General features: G+C 41.4%; 2 protein-coding genes across 3 annotated transcripts; one reads left to right on the forward strand and one right to left on the reverse strand.

Annotated features, from left to right (window-relative positions):
* Positions 1 to 518: 518 nt before the first annotated feature.
* On the forward strand, positions 519 to 2,407 carry mrps18b (mitochondrial ribosomal protein S18B). Its single transcript, XM_076301879.1, has 7 exons — positions 519 to 627; positions 897 to 1,062; positions 1,153 to 1,250; positions 1,349 to 1,417; positions 1,517 to 1,583; positions 1,679 to 1,738; positions 1,864 to 2,407. Exons 1-7 carry the CDS (start codon positions 550 to 552, stop codon positions 2,058 to 2,060), a joined length of 735 nt encoding a protein of 244 aa, XP_076157994.1. The 5' UTR covers positions 519 to 549; the 3' UTR covers positions 2,061 to 2,407.
* Positions 2,405 to 19,981, reverse strand: abcf1 (ATP-binding cassette, sub-family F (GCN20), member 1). Of its 2 annotated transcripts, XM_076301873.1 has the most exons (28): positions 19,782 to 19,981; positions 19,044 to 19,096; positions 18,865 to 18,939; positions 18,636 to 18,759; positions 17,778 to 17,812; positions 17,575 to 17,694; positions 13,167 to 13,217; positions 12,118 to 12,213; positions 11,709 to 11,804; positions 11,285 to 11,353; positions 11,088 to 11,180; positions 10,867 to 10,965; positions 10,646 to 10,768; positions 10,400 to 10,500; positions 10,128 to 10,213; positions 9,737 to 9,876; positions 9,441 to 9,589; positions 8,904 to 8,987; positions 8,610 to 8,734; positions 7,183 to 7,295; positions 6,667 to 6,838; positions 6,431 to 6,505; positions 6,250 to 6,320; positions 6,134 to 6,166; positions 5,285 to 5,453; positions 5,070 to 5,134; positions 4,894 to 4,966; positions 2,405 to 3,188 (listed from the first exon to the last, which is right to left on the reverse strand). In XM_076301873.1, the coding sequence occupies exons 1-28, from the start codon at positions 19,837 to 19,839 to the stop codon at positions 3,022 to 3,024; spliced, it is 2,715 nt and encodes a 904-aa protein (XP_076157988.1). In that variant the 5' UTR covers positions 19,840 to 19,981; the 3' UTR covers positions 2,405 to 3,021. The 2 variants fall into 2 exon arrangements, with proteins under 2 accessions (XP_076157988.1, XP_076157989.1); XM_076301874.1 differs by lacking the exon at positions 13,167 to 13,217.
* Between the last annotated feature and the right edge of the window lie 181 nt (positions 19,982 to 20,162).

The following is a 20,162-nucleotide window of genomic DNA, read 5'->3' on the forward strand; positions in this document are numbered from 1 at the left end:
TGATCTAGAAAGGGTGGGACTCCGTATATATACCTGGTGACGATTTTTACGTCATGTGTGCTCTAGAGAACGCGCATACGTGAAGTTCCATGCAAACAAAATGGAGTTCTACACGAGGCTCCTCCCCTGATAACGACCTCTCTTGCTTTGTGAAGGACAATCAGCCCATCCCCCACATACACTGAAACTACATCCCATCCCCCAGCTACAGCACTTTAAACAAATCATTTAATATTCAACTGACTGCTCATCACATAAAACTTACATCATAGAAATAAAATAACTATTTTTTGAGATACTGAGAGTTAAGGCGCGTCTTTAACCTGACTTTCTCGAGAGAACGTTAACGTATTTGGCTAGGCTAATGTTCCTGCAGCTAAACAAACGCAACAAAAATATATAACACATGTGTTTAGTCAGAGATGATTGAGGCGACAGCTAATATTTCAACACTCTTGGTTTCACTGTGAAATGTGAAATAAACGTAAAATGCTTTCAATGATGAATCACTTCCGTTACTTTTAACTTTGACCCTTCATATAATCCAAAATGGCGGCCCCCTTGAGAAGCATTGGAAGACTCTTCTGTCGGACTAACATTGTGTATCAAAGTTTACGAGAGGTTCAGGTATGAAATATTCCCCAAGATTATGTTTTCGAAAATTAAGTAGCATGTTAGTTCGATGGTTGCAGTTGAGATTCCATTAGCTGCTAAATGTATTGTAATGTACCAATCAATTCATGCTATGTAAACCTAACGTTAGCTTTAGCAACACTGTTGTACATAAATAACTCAAACCCTCTCATAGTTTGACTGTGTGTAATGTGCACGCTGTAAAAGAATGGCCATGTTGAACAAAACACAGATTAACAGTGTGATTATTCCTCTTGTTAAAGGGAGGACATGTTATGTTACCTGTCATAAGGCACCAAGCTGGAAGTCCTTGTGTGCAGGTTAATCGGTCATTTTGTACCCCAGCATCATCTGATAACGACGTTGCAGCAACTCTTGATGCTTTGTCCCGGTACAAAGACAGACCCTGGGATTATTTGGAGAGCGAAGGTAAACGTATTTCCGGTTAGTTTTGCATAAACGACTGAACCGTAACTGGATGTTGGTTAACACCTAGTCTTTATTTAATGTCATTCGCAGAGTACATTGAACGCTACGGATCAAAACCAGTGTGGGCCGATTACAGGAGGAACCATAAAGGGGGGATTCCGCCGCAGAAAACACGTAAAACCTGTATTGTGCGTCAATCTGATTGTCAAACTCAATCACATGTTGATGAGCTTAATGTGTGCTTCAGGCACAATAGCTTAACTGACTTGAACTATTTGTCTCGCAGAGAGGAGATAACATTTGCGGCAATCCCTGTCCCATCTGCAGAGATCCAAATGTCATCATTCATCACCAGGTTTCAACGATTTTCTTCTAACATTGACAGCTTCTGATCTCAAGAAATCTGCATTTATTCATTTTTATTTATTCATTGCCTTGTTTGTTTTGCATATAGAATGTGAAGTTGTTGCAGCAGTTTGTTAGTCCTTACACAGGTTTGGTCTTGGATCCCACAAGAACAGGTATTACACCATATGAAGTTGCTTGAATGGCATGGCAGTGACACATTAAGGTCAATACTGATTGATGTGTAAATAACTTTTTCTATGCCCTCCAGGTGTGTGCATGAAACAACAGAAACATCTTAACCAGGCAATAGAGACCGCTAGGGACCATGGTATGGCTTCATTTATTTACTTATTTTCCTTATTAAAGTTAACTTGGGCTAACACACTCACCTGTTAGCAAAAGTTTCCAAACTTGATTCAGTGATTATGCTTAACCTTTCCCGATTCTCCACAGGTTTGATGCCTGTACAGGTACCTCATGTGGATTTCTCAGGGGAGGACTACTCCAATTCCCATGCAGCAGTGGGAAAAACACCTTCCTCTGCTGTAAAGGCTGGTGAACCTTGGTATCACTGGTATGAAACCATGATTCCAGATGAACGGGAATTGGCACGAGTAAAGAAGATATACAAACCCTACCTGAAACAATAGTGTGTATTTGTGGGGATACAAAGGCATAGGCCCAATGTATGGCTTTCACTGTTAATGTCTTGTCTAATGCCTGCACTTGTGGTTTCATTACAGAAAACATTGAAAAGTATATTATGAAAGTCATTATTTGTCTATCCCTCATTAGTGTTGAATCAATCCCAGTCATGCCCTGTTGATCACTGAGGTTTAACAGTTTATTTTGTTTGTTCAAGTCATGTCAAATCTTCCTGAAACTTTTTTTTTTTTTTAAAAGAACTTCTGTCTGTGAAGTAAATGCTAATAAGTTTGCTAGTAAGTCATCAAATTGTGTTGAGCACATTTAATAAAAACACAAGTGGATAATGTGATGCAAAATCCATTTTATTTCCTTTAACAATATTGAATATTTTGCAACACACCCACATCACAGGGTGTGGTTGATGTTCATTAGAGCTATGTATTAATGTCCATATCCAAGGCTGACCAATGTATGTAACTACTGGTGAATCTAATCTTTTAAGACCAACTTCAAACACATGATTTGGCCAATGTCCCCTGAGGTCTCAATTCCCCACTGAACACTCAGAATAATTGTACATATGTGTTAAACACTGGTGAATTCAGACAGCTCATCATGGAGGTAAACTGAGGAGTGTGCTATAGTACATTACACACTCCACTCTCTTAACAGCTTAAGTAATTTAACTACATCTTTAGTCACAAAACATATCTGTTCAGCCTGTTTTTGGTTAAGTGGCACACTTTTTCCTGGCCTGGCTTTTTGGTTCTCTCAACCATACTTGACTCCGACTATAACTCGGGTCATCTTCAAAGCCAGAATACACATCAAGAGAACCTTGGATATTTCAATTGCAAAGCATCCAAGCGCACACTAGCACAGTCAGTTGTATGGCCAGAGTTTTTATTGAAGGGCTTTATTTTTTGCTGTTGTTTTTGCAGTCTTGGGTCTTCAGTTCTAGGATCAGACTTTGGGTTGGTGTACAAGTGTCTCCCCCAGGGCCTCAAGCACCTCACGCTTGTATTCGTCAAAGTCGCCGTCAATCTGGTTGACCGACTGGTCCTCCACCACCCACATCGTACACTGGGTCTCCGTGATCAGACGGGCATCGTGGCTCACAATGATCACAGCTAGGAAAGTTGAGGCGTTTTGCCATTAGTTAGGAAGAGTTCACAATATGTGTTGTGAGTTTGAGAGAAACAATACAGCACAATACAATACCATTACAAGTTCAATAAGACTCAATATCAACTGAAAACACACCATGAGATACCGTAAAACTTCAAATAATCGCCGAGTCCCTAAGAGACGCCTGTCTCTTTTAAACGCCTGGCGTGGCTACAGGTTTGGGTTAAAGGCCGGTCTCCTTAGTTTCGGGTTGTATTTAATCTTCTAAAACCCATCGATCGTCTGTTTAAAGATTCGCAATGACACGAAACCGTTACAGAAAGGAGGTTACAGCAGTGTGAATTAGATGTTGCACGTCGTTACAAGCCGTCGCAAAGCATTCACATGTCTGGTCACAGTTGCAAGGTTTTAGAATGTTGCATCAAGTTGTTGCTGATCTCGTTGCGAATCTTGGGTGTGATTTGGGCTTAAGTATGGCGCAGACTGCGCACATTATGATTAGATGGCATTAAAAGACTGCGGTGGGGAAAAGCTAGAGTTCCAAATTGTATAACTTTTTCCCCAATAAGAACTATGCCTATATGTCCGACTTCGTCATCGTTCAATTCATCCATTGTGTTTAAAATTTGCGGATAGGCCGATGGTAAGCTTGTTTTTATGCTGGCAACAAAACCAGAACGGTTCGCGAACGTTTTCTTTATTCTAAATGCCATGGCGATAAAGAGAAAGAAGTCAGAAAAGGAATTTACCTTAGACTAGGCTATATCAGAGCCCGTCTACGGACATTCTCTGGCTATATAACCTACTGAAATAGGTTACAGTAATGATGTGAAGTCAAGTGCGCTTCTATGGGACTGTGTGCGCGCACAGTTTTTATTGATGAGTCGGAGTGGCAAGTGCTGCGCATAGTTGCAGTGGAATGTGGCTGCCCAGGGCATTATAAAACTTCTCACTCTTAGACCTACTCATACACGGCGGTGAAATGGCGTATTTAGCTGTCTAAATTCGAATCATATGCTGTGGGAGAAATCGTCGGACATCCATGATTATTTTGTTATTCAGCACCCCTGGTCAAAAATATGTTCCCGGCGCCTGGAAGTAGGCTATGATTTGAATGTAGACTGTTGTCAAATTTGGCAAATACAAAACGGGAGAAACAATATGGTTCATGCTCTCTCATGCTGTTTCATTCCTCCCGAAAAGGAGGGAGAATGAAACATTAAGCACGTTCCACTTTTGCATAAATAATTCCTGAACGGTTTTGGTCAGGGCTGATAATGCAACTGTATTTGACAAAGGACCGATATAGTCTATTTGCTAGTGACAAAATATGAGCTTTCAGTGTGATACGATCTCTTTGTAGATTACATTTAATTAAAACGTGTTTCATCTGTTCTGGCTATCCCAGCTATTTGGATCTTACTGTATCTCAATGATATATCAATGAACAACATCTCAACTAACTGAATGATGATCCATAATTGTCAGATAGCCTAGTCATATAGGTAGACATTCAGTGTGTTTGAAATAATTAATTCGATAATATTTTCCATCTTTGTAGAGGAAAAGTTTTGTGTAAAGGGAATTAAAGGCCTGTCTCATATAGACGCCTGTCTCTAATACTAGCCGGTGCAGTTTGGCGATTTGGGGAAATAAAAGCCCGGGCTATTATTTGGAGTTTTACGGTAGTTCTTTTAGACAACATACCTCCTTTGTATTCATTGATGGCATCAGACAAGGCATCAATTGATTCAATATCCAAGTTATTTGTGGGCTCATCCTTTCAAACAGAGAGAAGCGAGTGAGCCATACATAAGCGACATTTAAGTCAGTTCTACCTCAAGCTAGTTGAGATTAAAGGGAGCAATTGAGGAGAAACTCACCAGGATCAGGACATCAGGTTGTCTGCATGCCAGCTCAGCAAACACCACTCTCGCTTTTTGACCTCCTGCAGAATCAGAATCAAAACATCTGTCAAACAACAACTAGCAACAGAGTATAGGTTAACATGAGAAACTAACAACTTCATCCCATCATGTGAAATCAGAGTAGTTTTCTTACACGACTGATGCTGAGGTAGTGAAGTTGCTATAGTTACCGGACAGTTTGGAGATCTGGATGGTGTGCGCATGGCTCTCCAGGCCGAAGCGGCCCAGGCATTTCCTGCTGTCCTGATAGGGCAGGTTAAAGTTCCTCTGGAGGTACTCTGTGGCTGCCTCGTCCATGTTCAGCTGATCAGCATACTGCTGGTTAAAGAAGCCCACTTTCTGTAGACAAACAAGAAAAAGTACATATGATTACGATCGCCATTTTACGTTCTACAGTCATTGGCACAAAGTAAATGATTTCAGTAAATGTGAGTGCTTTTACGTCAAAGGAGCCAGAACTGTTGTTATAACAGCTGTGGTGCCTGTGGTACAATGTCTGGCACGTCAATAAACACCTGTAGCGCCAACATGACAGACCTCTGTCGGCATTAGAGCCTTCGGGAAAAGGGTTACTCTTCAGTATGCTAAGAAGCACAGTGTAGGCCTAATCATCAAATATTCCCATAAGGAGAACAATCCTGGTAGTTAGCATGTTGCCTTTAGAGGACTGGATCTGACCAAATTTAAAAACTGTAATGTGTAAATGGAGGCAGAAAGTGTGAACCGTAAAGTGTGCCCAGAACACTTAAACAGGGAAGCTTAATATAATGCTTAATATATGATCGGGTAGGGTCATGATCCTTTGAGTCCATTTTTGACTTACTGTGTCCAGTCTTAGCACTAAATGGCATTGAATATTGACACCAAGAGGGCTACATTTGGTGAAAAAGAAACAAGGATCTGCAGAGAACTGTAAAAGATCCACACAGCTAAAATGGTTCCAAACACTGGTGTATGCTGTCCTGGTGTATCACTGGTGCAGAACTTGGGATAACGGATACTCAAAATATTTTACTTACCAAACGGTGGTTCTTTCTCATCTCTCCTTTTGTCTATGATTATCAGAGAAAAAAAAAAGTCAGTCACACATGGATCACATACAGAAATCTTCTAAAAAAAACAAAAAAATACTTACAGGATTCAATTTTCCAGTCAAGAGCAGCAGCAACGTACTCTTTCCCACTCCATTGGGTCCAACTATGCAAACTGGAGAGAAAGTTTGTGTTAGCCTGACCATAAACACAGGGAAGTTGATCACAACCCTAGAGAATTCTATATTCAGTATCTTAAAGCAACTAGAAGCTACACTAACTTACTTCTGGACTCCATATCAATACCAAAGTCCACATTCTTAAATAGCGGCTTCTGGCCAGAATAGGTGAAGTCAACACCTGTAAGAAATAATTAGCAAATTAAAATTATACATTATACATCAGTACATCATGACACACGATTAAAAAGAACAAACAAAATGAAATGAGTTAATAAAAAAAGAAACAAACAAATAAAAAAATGAATGTGGATTTCAGCAAGAGAAACTCCGAAAGCCCACCGTGCAGGCCGAGGATGGGTGGCGAGAGGGGCGGTGGGTTGGGGAAGGTGAACTTGACCGTGTACTCCCTGGGCTTCTTGAGCAGCTCTGGGGCCTCGTGACTCTCCTCCTCCAGGCCCTTCTTCTTGCCCTTCTGCTGCTTCCTTGTCAGGGCCTCTTTAGTCTGCTTCTCCTGGGAACGGTGGGAAGAGCACATAGTGTGAGTGGAATGAGTGCTTCACTGTGTTAAAAAAATCCTGGTGTGATGCCAGCCATTTCTCAACTTTGGTTATCACACAATGGGCATTTTTCATGGCCCCTTTTCTCTTTTCTGGTAATCTTTGCTTTGATTTACAGGCTGACTAGTACACCTTAAGATTAATTTATACATTGTTAAAGAACACAGCTTATTATTATTGTAAATTCTGTGTTGGTGTGGTAAAGAAACACATTATTTGTCAGAACTTTGAGGAAATGAGTTTGGCTATGAGTGAGCAGAGACACCCAGGAAGATAAAAGCAATGTTATAGAACTTACAGCCTGTTTAGTGGACTTCCCTCCAGCTTTTAGGTCTTTGAGTTTCTTCTCCTGTTTCTCATACTGTTTCAGAAGCTCCTTCTGTTTCTGGACATACATCTTCTTGAAGGTCACTAAGAAACAAATAAAACAGAGAGCCTGAATCAATTACAAAATGTTTACAATAGGAGCACATAGGGCTGGGCGATATGGACCAAAACTGATATCCCGATATTTTGGGGCTGATTGGCGATATACGATATCGATACGATATTGATATTTCAAACAGAAAGAGCGAAGTGCTTCATATATTCACTCAACACAACAATTATGACAACACAGCCGGTTTTAATTATATTCATTTCAGACTGCTCTAACACAGCTGTGCAAAAAAGTGTAAACAATAACATAGGCCTACAATAGGCATAGGCTACAGTTGCTCTGATAAAGCTGTGCAAATAACAAAAGACCAAAAGTTGACCCTGACTGACAACGCAAGCCTACATTGTACTGCACAATGCAATATTTTGGGCACAAAAATATTGAAAAACCTGAAGTTTTGTCACACAATGCAGTTTTTTTACCCGTAAGGGTTTGATAGGGCCTAGATGACAAGCAAATGTAGCCTGTGATGGCCTAGACATGTTGCTATCAACAACAAAAATAGTTTTAAACAATTAGGCTACTTAAACAACGTAACTGAGTCACTCATCAAGAGTGTGATAGACGCTACCGTCGTTTTGTATGCGTTCATTTTTGCATGTTCCAGTTCGTAAGAAAAATCCCTATGCACGATTGAATGGGGTTTCAGGAATCATAAAAAATGATGCCCTAACTGCTCGCGAGTCCCCGCGTGCATATCCTCTTAATAAAACCAGCGTGTAGGTTGTCTCCCTGAGGACTTTAAATTTGCTGCTGTATATCGCTAAACTCAAGCGTTCATCAGTGTATTTAAATTAGCTAGGCTATGTACCAAAAATAACATTTTACCGCGAGTCGAAGAGCTGTAAACAGTGTTGTAACTTAAATCTGCGTGTACAAAACCGCTTGGAGCTCCAGTGGAATTTTGATTTCACAACGAGAATTCTCGGTCTAGCCGTTGATGAGCCGACGGAATAGGCATCAGCACCAGCCTCTGATCAAGGTAAACAAAATCTGACTCGGTGTCCGTCATGTTTGAAAGTTTGTAGTGCTGCAAGGGAGAACGTGCACACGCAGGGGCGCAGTTGAGCAGAGCTGCGGCTATCTGAACGATCTGAACACAGAAGAGCAAGTGGCTTTGATAAAATGGCCCATTATTTGACATAATACCGGTATTACGATATTGTCTCAACTACATATCGTTTTCAAAAATATATCGGTCGTAGTCGTAATACCGATATATCGCCAGCTCTAGGAGCACAATAGTCAAGATGACAAGTACATGCCAAATCTATGAGTATACTCACAGTAGTTTCCTCTGTAGTAATAGAGCTTCTGGTAGTCTAAGTGAATAATATCTGTACAGACTTCATCCAAGAAACTCTGGTCGTGGGAAACAATAAGAAGAGTCTTCTTCCAGCCTTGGAGATAACTGTAGAGAAAGAGAGGGGACACGAAAGAGAGAAAAATGCATTTGTTATTCTCAAACTAACTGATCTTTGTGACCTTTCCTTTTTGTCAGTAGGAATTTAACAAACACAGAAATACAAATATTTTCATGTACAGACAATGGCTATACGATAAAAGCATTAGTTCTGTACTTATTTAGCCAGATGACAGCGTTCAGATCCAGATGATTGGTGGGCTCGTCCAGCATCAGCAACGTTGGTTCCATGAAGAGAGCCCTGAGGGGAGACACAGGAAGACAGAGGCACATTTATTCACCTTTGGCTCATGGGGCTGACAGCACTGTCAGTTCAATCTTTTACTGGAATAACAATAAAAAAAACTTTCCGTCCAGGAGCACAGAGCTCAGTAGGGTTTGTGGGTGGCCAGTCAGAGAATGCCTCATCAAATTCCTTTGATTAACATTTTTTATTTCATTAATATTCCTTTTCATAAGATAATGTGATCTCATTAATATGTGAATAACCAAAATAAATGCCTACTGAGGGAGCACAGATTACAATGGTGAAGTTGCTAACATGAAGTATCAGAGTTGGAAAACGCCTAACTTGCAGAGACGTAGCCTGCATTTTATTATTTACTGTGTCACCACAAGCACACACCATGAAGGTTCATTTGAGCCTTGAGCCTTGGCGAACACCTTTGAAGCATCAGTAGAACGTGACACTGACCTGGCCAGGGAGACTCTCATCCTCCAGCCTCCGGAGAACTTCTTGGTGGGTCGGTTCTGCATCTCGGACGTGAAGCCCAGACCAGCCAAGATCCGGCGAGCCTTGGCCTCAGCGGCGGCAGCTCCGATGGCCCTCAACTCCTCGTAGACCTGCGGACACAGGCACACTTACAAGTTACACACGAAGCTGGGTGGCGGGTGACTGTTCAACTGCCTTCTGCCAGTATTTGGAGGAATACCATCCTGCTTTTCATGAGCAGGTAGCTAATGATGCTTCAGTCATCCTCTACTCCTTACCTTCTCAAGCCTTTCAGAGACGCTGTCATCTCCTTTTTCTAACAGATTCTGCAGTTGTCTCTCCTCCTCCAGAAGTTTGAGTCGCCGCGTGTCTGCCTTCAGCACGGCCTGTACAGCCGGGGTGTCGTCAGCGATCACCTCTGTGTACACAAGCACACACACAGAGGAGATAATGAAGTACATTAGCAATAGACAGAAATGAAATGCTTGTGCACTAAGTATCAAGTCATCAGTATACAAAGTCTTAAATATCAAGACATCAATATCAACACGTCCAAAATAATACCAGGCTGTGTCAATGTCATTAATGACAGACTACATTCTTGAACACCCTTTTTTTCTTAGCATAATGAGAATTTGGAAACTATTGATTGTGAGGACCAGCTGTTACCTTGTTCACAAAGAAGTACATCAATATTAGGTGGGATGCTGAGGGCTCTATTGGCAATGTGCTTCAAAAGTGTGGTCTTTCCTTTTCTGGAATTGTCAAGAAAATGGTGTGTTCATCATTTTGACTGTACATTGAGTACCATTTTTACCACACCATTTATTCTCCCACATTCTATTGGTGTCTAAGCGATAACTTTACATCAATTTCTAATAGAAGAATACTGAAATATTAAAACAGGACATAAGAAATATCAAATTAGTTTCCGAACTTACCCATTTGGTCCAACTAAACCATACCGCCTTCCGGCAACAATCAGAAGGTCAGCGTTTACAAAGAGCTCCTTTCCGTGAGCCGATATACTGAATCTTTCCAGCTGATGGGAGAAGGAAGGATTAATGCAGGTCAAACAAAATCTTTAGAGGTTTTTCAGGGTTGTGTGTGTGTGTGTGTGTGTGTGTGTGTGTAGAAAGAGACAAATAGTAAACAGATCTCAAAAGTGAGCACAACAGCCATATTACCTTGATGTCAGAAGCGTTCTCTAACATGGCTTGCCTGGAAGACATCTCTGCTACTGAGACTGAGAAGTCTCCCTCTGAAGCATTCTGAGCGCGCACACTGGCCACCTGCCTCTCATACTCCATCTGTCAAACAGCAACATATGCCGTCAAAGCCTTCAATCACACACATGGACCAAAAAAAAAAAGCAGCAGTCCTGTGACCATCAACAAACCCTGCCTACCATTTTCTTTTTCTTCTTCTTTTCCTTTTTGCTCATGTTAGCGTAGGGGTCCTCACCCCTTTCTTTCTCCAGCTGTTCTCTCAGGGCATCTTCTGCACTCTGTTAGGAATGACAAATGGGACAAACAAGGGGCACAGGTAAGGACAGAGGCGAGGATCTTCACCAAAACATCTGCTGACCAAGCTGAATTTGTAGGGGGGGGGGTGGAGGTGAGGCTTTACCATCAGTGTGTCGTCCCCATCACTGTTATCTTCATCCTGCTCCTCCTCTTCATTGTCATCTTTACTTGACTTGGCTTGACTTGGCTTGCCTTTCTATAATTGAAGCAAATTCATATTGGAATGCGTTTTTTAAAACCAGGGACTCGCATAACCTCAAAAAAATTACAAAAGTGCTCAACGAGGTAGGACCCACTCACCATGGGCTGTTCTTTCTTGCCTTTCTTCTGTGACGTTTCCGCTTCATCCTCCTCATCAACTTCTGGAGACTTCAGAGATAAAGACAGAGGGCCCTAAACTTACAATCTAAACTATGGGGTCCTTGTCAGTTACAGTTATTCTTATAATAGGACACTGTATTTGTAGGTTAGTGGGCACACAATATGCCCCTTTACATTCTGGACACACAGTCTTAAAGTGATCCTGAATCTGGTATGGACAAATGACCACTTTGTGCAAAAGGCTGTTCTCTAAATATTTGCTGAAAGACAATAGTGGGTAATTCTCCTTGATGAGGCATACCCCAGACTAACCTATATGTACAAAACAAGGTACTGTTTCTTCAGTGTGACACAAGTAAAGTTAGCGTTGAAAGACATAAGACGAAGGGTCCTGATGTCTAACCTTAGATGTTTTGGCTACTGCCTTCTTGTTCTTCCTCATGGCCTTCTTCTCGTCATCCTTTTTCTCACTGTCCTCCTGCTCGTCCTCGGATGCATCCTTAATTTGGGGGGAGAGGGGGATCATTAAGAGGTTAATTCATTCAGGTCATTCTTTGGGCATTACAATATAAAAGAAAGTATGCTGAAAAAGAGAATGGATGAAAATGAAAGAGAGAGATTATCAAGATGACCACTTTGTGCAAAAGGCTGTTCTCTAAATATTTGCTGAAAGACAATAGTGGGTAATTCTCCTTGATGAGGCATACCCCAGACTAACCTATATGTACAAAACAACAAGGTACTGTTTCTTCAGTGTGACACAAGTAAAGTTAGGGTTGAAAGACATAAGACGAAGGGTCCTGATGTCTAACCTTAGATGTTTTGGCTACTGCCTTCTTGTTCTTCCTCATGGCCTTCTTCTCGTCATCCTTTTTCTCACTGTCCTCCTGCTCGTCCTCGGATGCATCCTTAATTTGGGGGGAGAGGGGGATCATTAAGAGGTTAATTCATTCAGGTCATTCTTTGGGCATTACAATATAAAAGAAAGTATGCTGAAAAAGAGAATGGATGAAAATGAAAGAGAGAGATTATCAAGATGTACGTCCTCAGCATCCTTTCCCACTGCTGGATGAGAAGGAAGACCAGAGAGACATGAAGAGGGGAAATTGAGGGTAAGTGGGATGGGGTGGGGTAGGTTAGGGTAGGGTGGATGGTGTAGGATAGGGTAGGGTGTGGTGGGGTGGGGTGGGTAGGGTAGAGTAAGGTGGGGTGGGGTAGTTTGGGGTGGGGTAGGTTAGGGTAGGGTGGATGGTGTAGGGTAGGGTAGGGTGTGGTGGGGTGGGTAGGGTAGAGTAAGGTGGGGTGGGGTGGGTTGGGGTGGGGTAGGTTAGGGTGGGGTAGGTTGGGGTGGGGTAGGTTAGGGTAGGGTGGATGGTGTAGGGTAGGGTAGGGTGTGGTGGGGTGGGTAGGGTAGAGTAAGGTGGGGTGGGTTGGGGTGGGGTAGGTTAGGGTAGGGTGGATGGTGTAGGGTAGGGTAGGGTGTGGTGGGGTGGGGTGGGGTGGGTAGGGTAGAGTAAGGTGGGGTGGGGTAGGTTAGGGTAGGGTGGATGGTGTAGGGTAGGGTAGGGTGTGGTGGGGTGGGGAGGGTAGAGTAAGGTGGGGTGTGGTAGGTTGGGGTGGGGTAGGTTAGGGTAGGGTGGATGGTGTAGGGTAGGGTAGGGTGTGGTGGGGTGGGTAGGGTAGAGTAAGGTGGGGTGGGGTAGGTTGGGGTGGGGTAGGTTAGGGTGGGGTGGGTGAGGTAGGGTAGGGTAGGGTGGGGTGGGGTGGGGTAGGGTGGTTGAGAAGAGATGTGCGTATGTAGTGGAAACGGGAATGTGTCACATCATGGTGTGGTGACCAGGTTTGGCTTTGTCTTACCCACCTTGTTCTTCTTCGACTTAGGCTTATCTTTTTTCTTGCCCTTTGGCACTTCCTGTGTCACGGACATACAGGCACAGACAGATGCACACAGAATTTTGAGAACTGTTCTTCAAATTAAATATTATGCCATGTTCTGTATGAGAAAAGCTTGCAGCATTGAGGTTTTCCAGTTGTCTGGATATACCCCAGGGCAGGCCACAAACAAGCAGTAAAAAAAATAGAGCACAAAGGAACATTTCAAAGACTGACGACTTAAGACCTTTGAAGACCAAGACCTCTTAGGACTGAGCACGCCGACAACTCTTTTGCCACAAATTAACATTTCTATAAATGAACAGCCATTAGGTCATGGATGTTAAACATCTGATGGTACATGAATGATTTTTTTTTCAAGCAAGTGTGTGAACGGCAACAGTAATGATACAGTGAATGTAGTAGGTGAGATTAGATGGAGAGAGAGTACAGGGATGGAGGAGAATAAGAAGCAAGGAACTGGGCAGAAGGAGAATGGACAACAAAGACAAAAGGGATTCATGGGACAATGGCAGCTACTACAAAATGTTAGTGTGATTAATGTTTCAATGTTTAAAATGCTTCAATGACATGCTAGCTCAGACCTTCTATATGACTTTGACAATATAATTCTGTTATGACATGACAAGCTTGAATATTAGATAAATAACAATAATAGGCTATGAATACACACACATTAGTAATAAACATGTATCGTATTTTCCGGACTATAAGTCACACTTTTTTTCATAGTTTGGCTGGTCCTGCGACTTATAGTCAGGTGCGACTTATATATGAAAAAAAATATATAATTGAACATGTTTTTAAATGTTAATTTATATAAACTGAGATGAACCCTACATGAAACATTACCGTCTACAGCGAGAGAGCGCTCTCAAATGCACTTTGAGAAAAGTCCTGTGCACTTTCAGTCAGAGATTAGTGCTTGCGCTATGCCTGAAACACAGGTGCATACTTAAATGCTCAAATTATGGCCGGGATTCTATTTATAGTGGCCTCAGATTCGGACAAATAAAAGCCAGTCAAATTTTCCTTCAATTTAACTCATAAAAGAGCTCTTCTTAATAATTTATGTTGGTTGGTTTAATATAGTTGCCAATGAAAAGTCATCATCCTACACCATGAATCTCCAACACGTTGCTCTCAAGCTACCAGTCGCACGCAGTCCCTTTCTGAGCTAGAGGCTGAAGCAATAACCTACATTTAAACACAATTGTTGCTGCCAGGCATCAGCCTACGACTTTTATAAAAAAAGTAAATCATGCATAATTTAAAAAATAACTATATTTAGTCTCTTAGACCTCTTTGGCTCTTATCTCGCAATAAGTGGATGGAAATCCCGACACTCTTTCATACATGAAACTTCATAGTGAACCATTGCCATTGGTATGCCGCTCCTATAACGAGAAAAAAAGTATAGGCCTGTCTCACAGTAAAACGCAAGAAATAAAGGCCTAGCTGACTCGAATAGCCTACAAGCCATGGTCCAAATAAAGGTGCTGTGCTTTGCCCAGCCATAATTTGAGGATGTACGATAGTCTGTCCTAGGGTTGGGCACCGAAACACGGTTCTAATATGGCACCGGTGCCGACGCAAACGGTAGTAACTACATCGAATAACAACGTGGATTTCGGTGCCTCATTTCGGTGCCACTTAAATCTCACGTTTTTTTATTTTTTTTTAAATACGAGGCATCACTACACGTCATGCACCATCTCTAAGATCTTGCTCTGATAGCAACACATCCAGATACACTTAGCTAACATAAACACAAGATGTATAAGCTTAAAGCAGAGGGGTGCACCAGGCTAGTGGACAGTGTTTGACAGCTTGCATGACCCCATGCCAAGTAGGCTAGCAAAGAGGCTACAGAATCATCTCCGTACGTTATCGCTAATTAAGCTGCTCTGACGGGGTAGCCTGTTAGCGCATAGTTGCTGTTAAAATGCCTAGCGCTGGGGATCTAAAAACTTCAATACCAGCATATTATGTAACATGTTTAAAATTATTGCGTGGTATGGGGGAAAACATCATTAAATGTCTTGAAGAATTTAGGAACACACTGAATGAACTTGAAAGCAGAGTCCCTTGACGTTAGATTAGGTTGCTTGCAAATGCCGTTGTCCATGACCGGGCAGTTCCATGGCAAGCGGTTTTAACATACCTTATGGCAAGTAGCCTACACTGTATAAACTTGAAAGCAGAGCTTACCATTGTGTGTGCATGCATGGCAAGCTGTTTTAACATTTAAATGTATTATGCGTAGAGATATTGATAGCAAATTAAATATAACAGTTCAATTCCATGTTCCAATTTGTCTTATCAATAAAAAGCAATTCATGCTTTAGACCATTTTATTTTAAAGACAAAGTACCGGTTCAGGCACCGTTTTGGCACCGGCACCGTTTTAAAAGTATCGATTTAGCACCGTTATCGGATAAAACCCAAACGATACCCAACCCTAGTCTGTCCCCTAAACATTCCTCACCCGTTATCTAGACATGCATGAAAACATTTGAAAACAAAACTCACTGCCATGTAATATTTGATCGCTGTTTTGCTACTAATTATCTTTCACATGAATATACACAGAAAGTGAAAGTAGGCCTACTATGCGCTCCGTGTCTGTAGCTGTATGTTCACGTCCGCAATCGATTATAACGTTCCTCAAATGGAGAACACATCCATGTTCTCTCGCGTTATATTATAGGCTGTCATGCTTCTGTGTTTGCAAAATTCCTGACGGTTCCTGATCGCTAAACATTTGCTTTCCTTTCCTGTCGGTAGCGGTTGATGTAGAAGCATCTAAAGCAGGGGTCTCAAACACCCGGCCCGCGGGCCAAATCCGGCCCGCGTCCGGTCCAATTCCGGCCCGCGACGTATGTCAAAATAATAATGTAATCCGGCCCTTGAGACTATTTTTAATTGCGACAAACAACTATACTTATTAAAATAGACGATAGTTCCAAGTATGGTGACAAATCTCATTTGTACTCTGCTCCACTATGTGCTAGACATCCAGAGCTTCATTCAAACCCAAAATCGCTGCGCAAACTTTTCAGGAAATAGCCTACTTGTATTACACGCGAGAAACACAAAGACGTGCATTTGTAATGACGCGGAAGCGATGCAGGCCATAGTGTTGCATAAATTGAAGCAGAAATTAAGCAGAAATAGGCCTACACCAAATGTTGAAAAACGTTTACGTGTGATGAAGTCTTAGGTAGGCTATGCTATTCACCTATTCTAAATCTGAAGGAGAATATCCTTTTGGAGATTATGATCGATCGTCTATTGAATGGAGATGCACCTGCGTGTATACAACGGTGTCCACTAAGCTTTATCTCTGGCCACTTTCAAGCCATGGCCTTTTGACATTTTGATATAAAAATCCAATGGTGTTGCTTTCTTAACCCTGATGCCTATAGTTTGCCAGGTTTAAAAAAGTTATGAGAGGAAAATATTTTTATTTGGTGTGAAACACACACATACCTGTTTTATGCTTTTCATTTGTTTTATAATTTGTATTAATATTTATTTTATCATTATTTTATTTATAAGCTAAGGTTGCTAGCACAGGTGTCTAAAACTAGATAAAAACACTTGCACTTTCTGTTTGCAGTTTTGTGTGGTATTTGAAAAAAAGAACATTGCGTTTTCAGAAATAGCCGGCCCTCCAATCAGATGACATTGGTAGAATTGGCCCCCAGCTCATTTGAGTTTGAGACCCCTGATCTAAAGGCTATAATTTGGTGACAAATGCTGCTGAGAGAGAGAGAGGGGGGGGGGGGGGGGGTCCAAAGGTCCAAAGTGGTCCTGCGCGCGCGTGTATGTGTGTCTCTGCATGGTCAGAGTTGGTCCGTCCAGTCAATAGTCCCGCATTCAGGCCGCTCCATTATTAGATTAACGTCAGACAGCGCTGTAAAATGTGTGGGAATTTCTCGCATTATGATGGCTAGCTTTCAGTGAATCTTTTGCTTTGCAATTACCTTCCTGCCCTCCTCTTGGCTGCCTTCACTCCTTCATCTTCATAATATTAATCTTTTTGGCCTCAATAATCCAGTTACATAGTCTCTGTTTTTGGATTTTGAGAAATACTTTTCTAAATAAATGCAACTTATAGTCCAGTGCGACTTATATATGTTTTTTTCCTGTTCATGACGCATTTTTGACTGATGCGACTTATACTCAGGAGCGACTTATTGTCCGGAAAATACGGTATGTAAATCATGTAATGCAATGCATAACAATACATACAATATCCATCATGCACATACTGTCCTAAATCACTCTGTGATGTGAACTGGTGATTTAGCTAAGCAACATAAGGTTAACATGTAAAAGCCAGGCATTATGATGAAGTGAGTGCAACCTACCACAGATTCTTTCTTTTTTGATGGTTTTTCTTCCTCTTCATCATCGTCATCTCCTGCATCCTCATCATCGTTGTCGTCGTCACTTTGTCCTTGACTAAGGGCAGCAAATATGTTGCCTCCCTAGCCAGATGAGAGAGAGGGTATGAGTGGCTCTTCAGAGAGAGGAGAAATGTGAAACCCAATGCTTCCCAGCCAGGACTTACCTTATTTCTCTTTGCGCCTTTGCTAGGAACCACAACTGAGGAGACAAAATAATCATTGTGATTACAAAATTCAAACCAAAAAGTGCATTAAAACAAGGGGTCCTAATTTAAATGGTGGGCAAAGTGCAAAGTCTTAAGTTTAACTGACGCTAATTTAATAACTAGGCAAAATCAACACCATGGGTAAGACCTTAAGCACAAACACTGAAGAGTCTCAATGCTCCCACATGCAACTAGGGGTGGGACACAATATAAAAATGGCAATATACTGTATAACTTCTTCTTGCACTATATTATCAGTATGCTGGCGCCAAATATCGGTATTCTGACTAAAACATTAAATTCTACAATTTATACCATTTATATTTTAAACTGACTAATCTGGTAATTTCACTTAACAGTCCCTGTTCATACATCCTTGAAGTGGTGTTTATCAAGTTAATGAAGGTAATCTTCTACACATTGTAAAATTCTGTTTCAATTCAGTTATGAAATGTAATGAATAAATACATAACTTAAGCTTTTTGCCTTTTTCTTCTTCTTCATTTACATAGATATCGTAATGTATCGTAGATTAATCTTTTGTTAAGTATTGAGTATAGCAGAAACCGCTGTGTCATAATATTAAACAATAATAAAAAAAATAATATAATCAAGTATATATACACACACATACATATACCGGTATATATCATTGGCAAAGTATCATGACAGTATAGATCTTTGAGTTGAGATTTCCAGCCCTATATGCAACATGATAACTATAGTTCAGGCATGAGAGCTGGCTTGTTGACAGACTTTGCACTTTGCCTGCCTTTTAAATGACCCAATAAGCAAAAAATAATCTTTTGACAGTACCCTCCTCTTCATCCTCATCACTGGCTTGTACCGACAGCTTTTTCAGCTTCTCCATAACATCTTCGTCGTCCTCATCTGCATTTCCTCCTTTACCTTTTCGCCTGTCCTTCTTTTTCTTCTGAGGCTGGATAAAAACCAGAGGGGGTTTAAGTTAAGTCCTAAAGTTTAGGACTACCGATTCATTGTGGGACTTGTGAGGGAAATTCTAGAGGAGTGACTTTGGACTTACTTGTTTTGAATGACTTTCTTTGACAGGTTCATCCTCTTGTTCTGGTTTAGTATCTGATGTCAGCTCCTCAAAAAACTGTGACCATATGAATGAGGATGTGATGCAGGTACATTTCAACACAATTTGCACATACTAAAACATCTGGACACAAGTAAAGGGACAAGTCCTCTGTGACTTACGCTCTTTTTCCCCTTCTTGTCTTTCTTTCCTTTCTTGACTGTTTTTTCTTTTTCTAGACAAAGGCATTTCAAGTTAAATTAATAGCTTTGTGAGTACCATGAACGTCAGTGCACACACCAGGGCGAGTGAGCCTCAATGAGAACTGAAGCTGATGCTAGTGTAGATGTTCCAGGTAGCCAGCTATTTTTCTGACAGCACAGCAGTTTTACTAGAATTGCCTATTTCTGTGGCTTGGGAAAGTTGGCCCGCAACACCGATGAAAGGGACAGCAATTTCAAACGATGACGCATTGTTGCATAAGCTTTCATCTAACACACACACTTTACTAACGATTCGGATACTAGACACGTATTAACAAAAATCTAACGTTATGCTACAAAGTTAACACATTCCGCTCTAGTTCTCGTTGACATATGAGCTTTACTGTAGCTCAAAAGCTATGAAAACCTAAGATCGGAACAATCACCATTAACGTTAGAATAGTCTTGACGGACTCAGTTCTCATGTAATATGGGAATAGCTCTACACGTTTCTAATACATGACGTTAGTCTAAACCAAGGTTTTAGCTAAACGTGTGTCTGATAACTGACTCACTACATGGCTAGTGTTATCGCTACATTTCAATTACAATATGGCCCGTTGAAATAACGTTAGCTACGTAGCAAGATAGCTGGCTAAATGGATTCACCGGGATTCTCCAGTTGTAGGTTAGCTATAACATTAGCCGTTAACTTACCTGTCGTTTCAACTTCATCTCCTTCCCACAGTTCCACTTCCTTAGCTTTCTTGGGCATTTTCAGTCCTTAAATATTTTAATGGTCTTGGGAGAACTGTTACTGTATTTTAATATATTTGTCGGACCACTGGGGAGACCACCAACCAGTAGAACTGCGCAGGGATGCTAGCTAATGCGAATCGCATGCGGGGCCTGTGCCGATTTTCCTTTTTTCTACGAGTGAGTGAGTAGCCGGTTCGTTGAAAATGTCATAGCGCCAACAATATATGGTGGCCAAAACCAGTACTTCAGCTCTTTTATTAGGAATTCAGACGTTGCACGTTTGTAAAGATGTGCAAATATTTGCATGTACATTTTACATTATGGGATTACAACCGAAAT

This window comes from Alosa pseudoharengus, unplaced genomic scaffold (assembly GCF_046254945.1).
Source record: "Alosa pseudoharengus isolate Yale_2024_CS ecotype anadromous, Long Island Sound unplaced genomic scaffold, YU_APseudo_1.1 YU_APseudo_1.1_scf_23, whole genome shotgun sequence".
NCBI lineage: Eukaryota > Metazoa > Chordata > Actinopteri > Clupeiformes > Clupeidae > Alosa > Alosa pseudoharengus.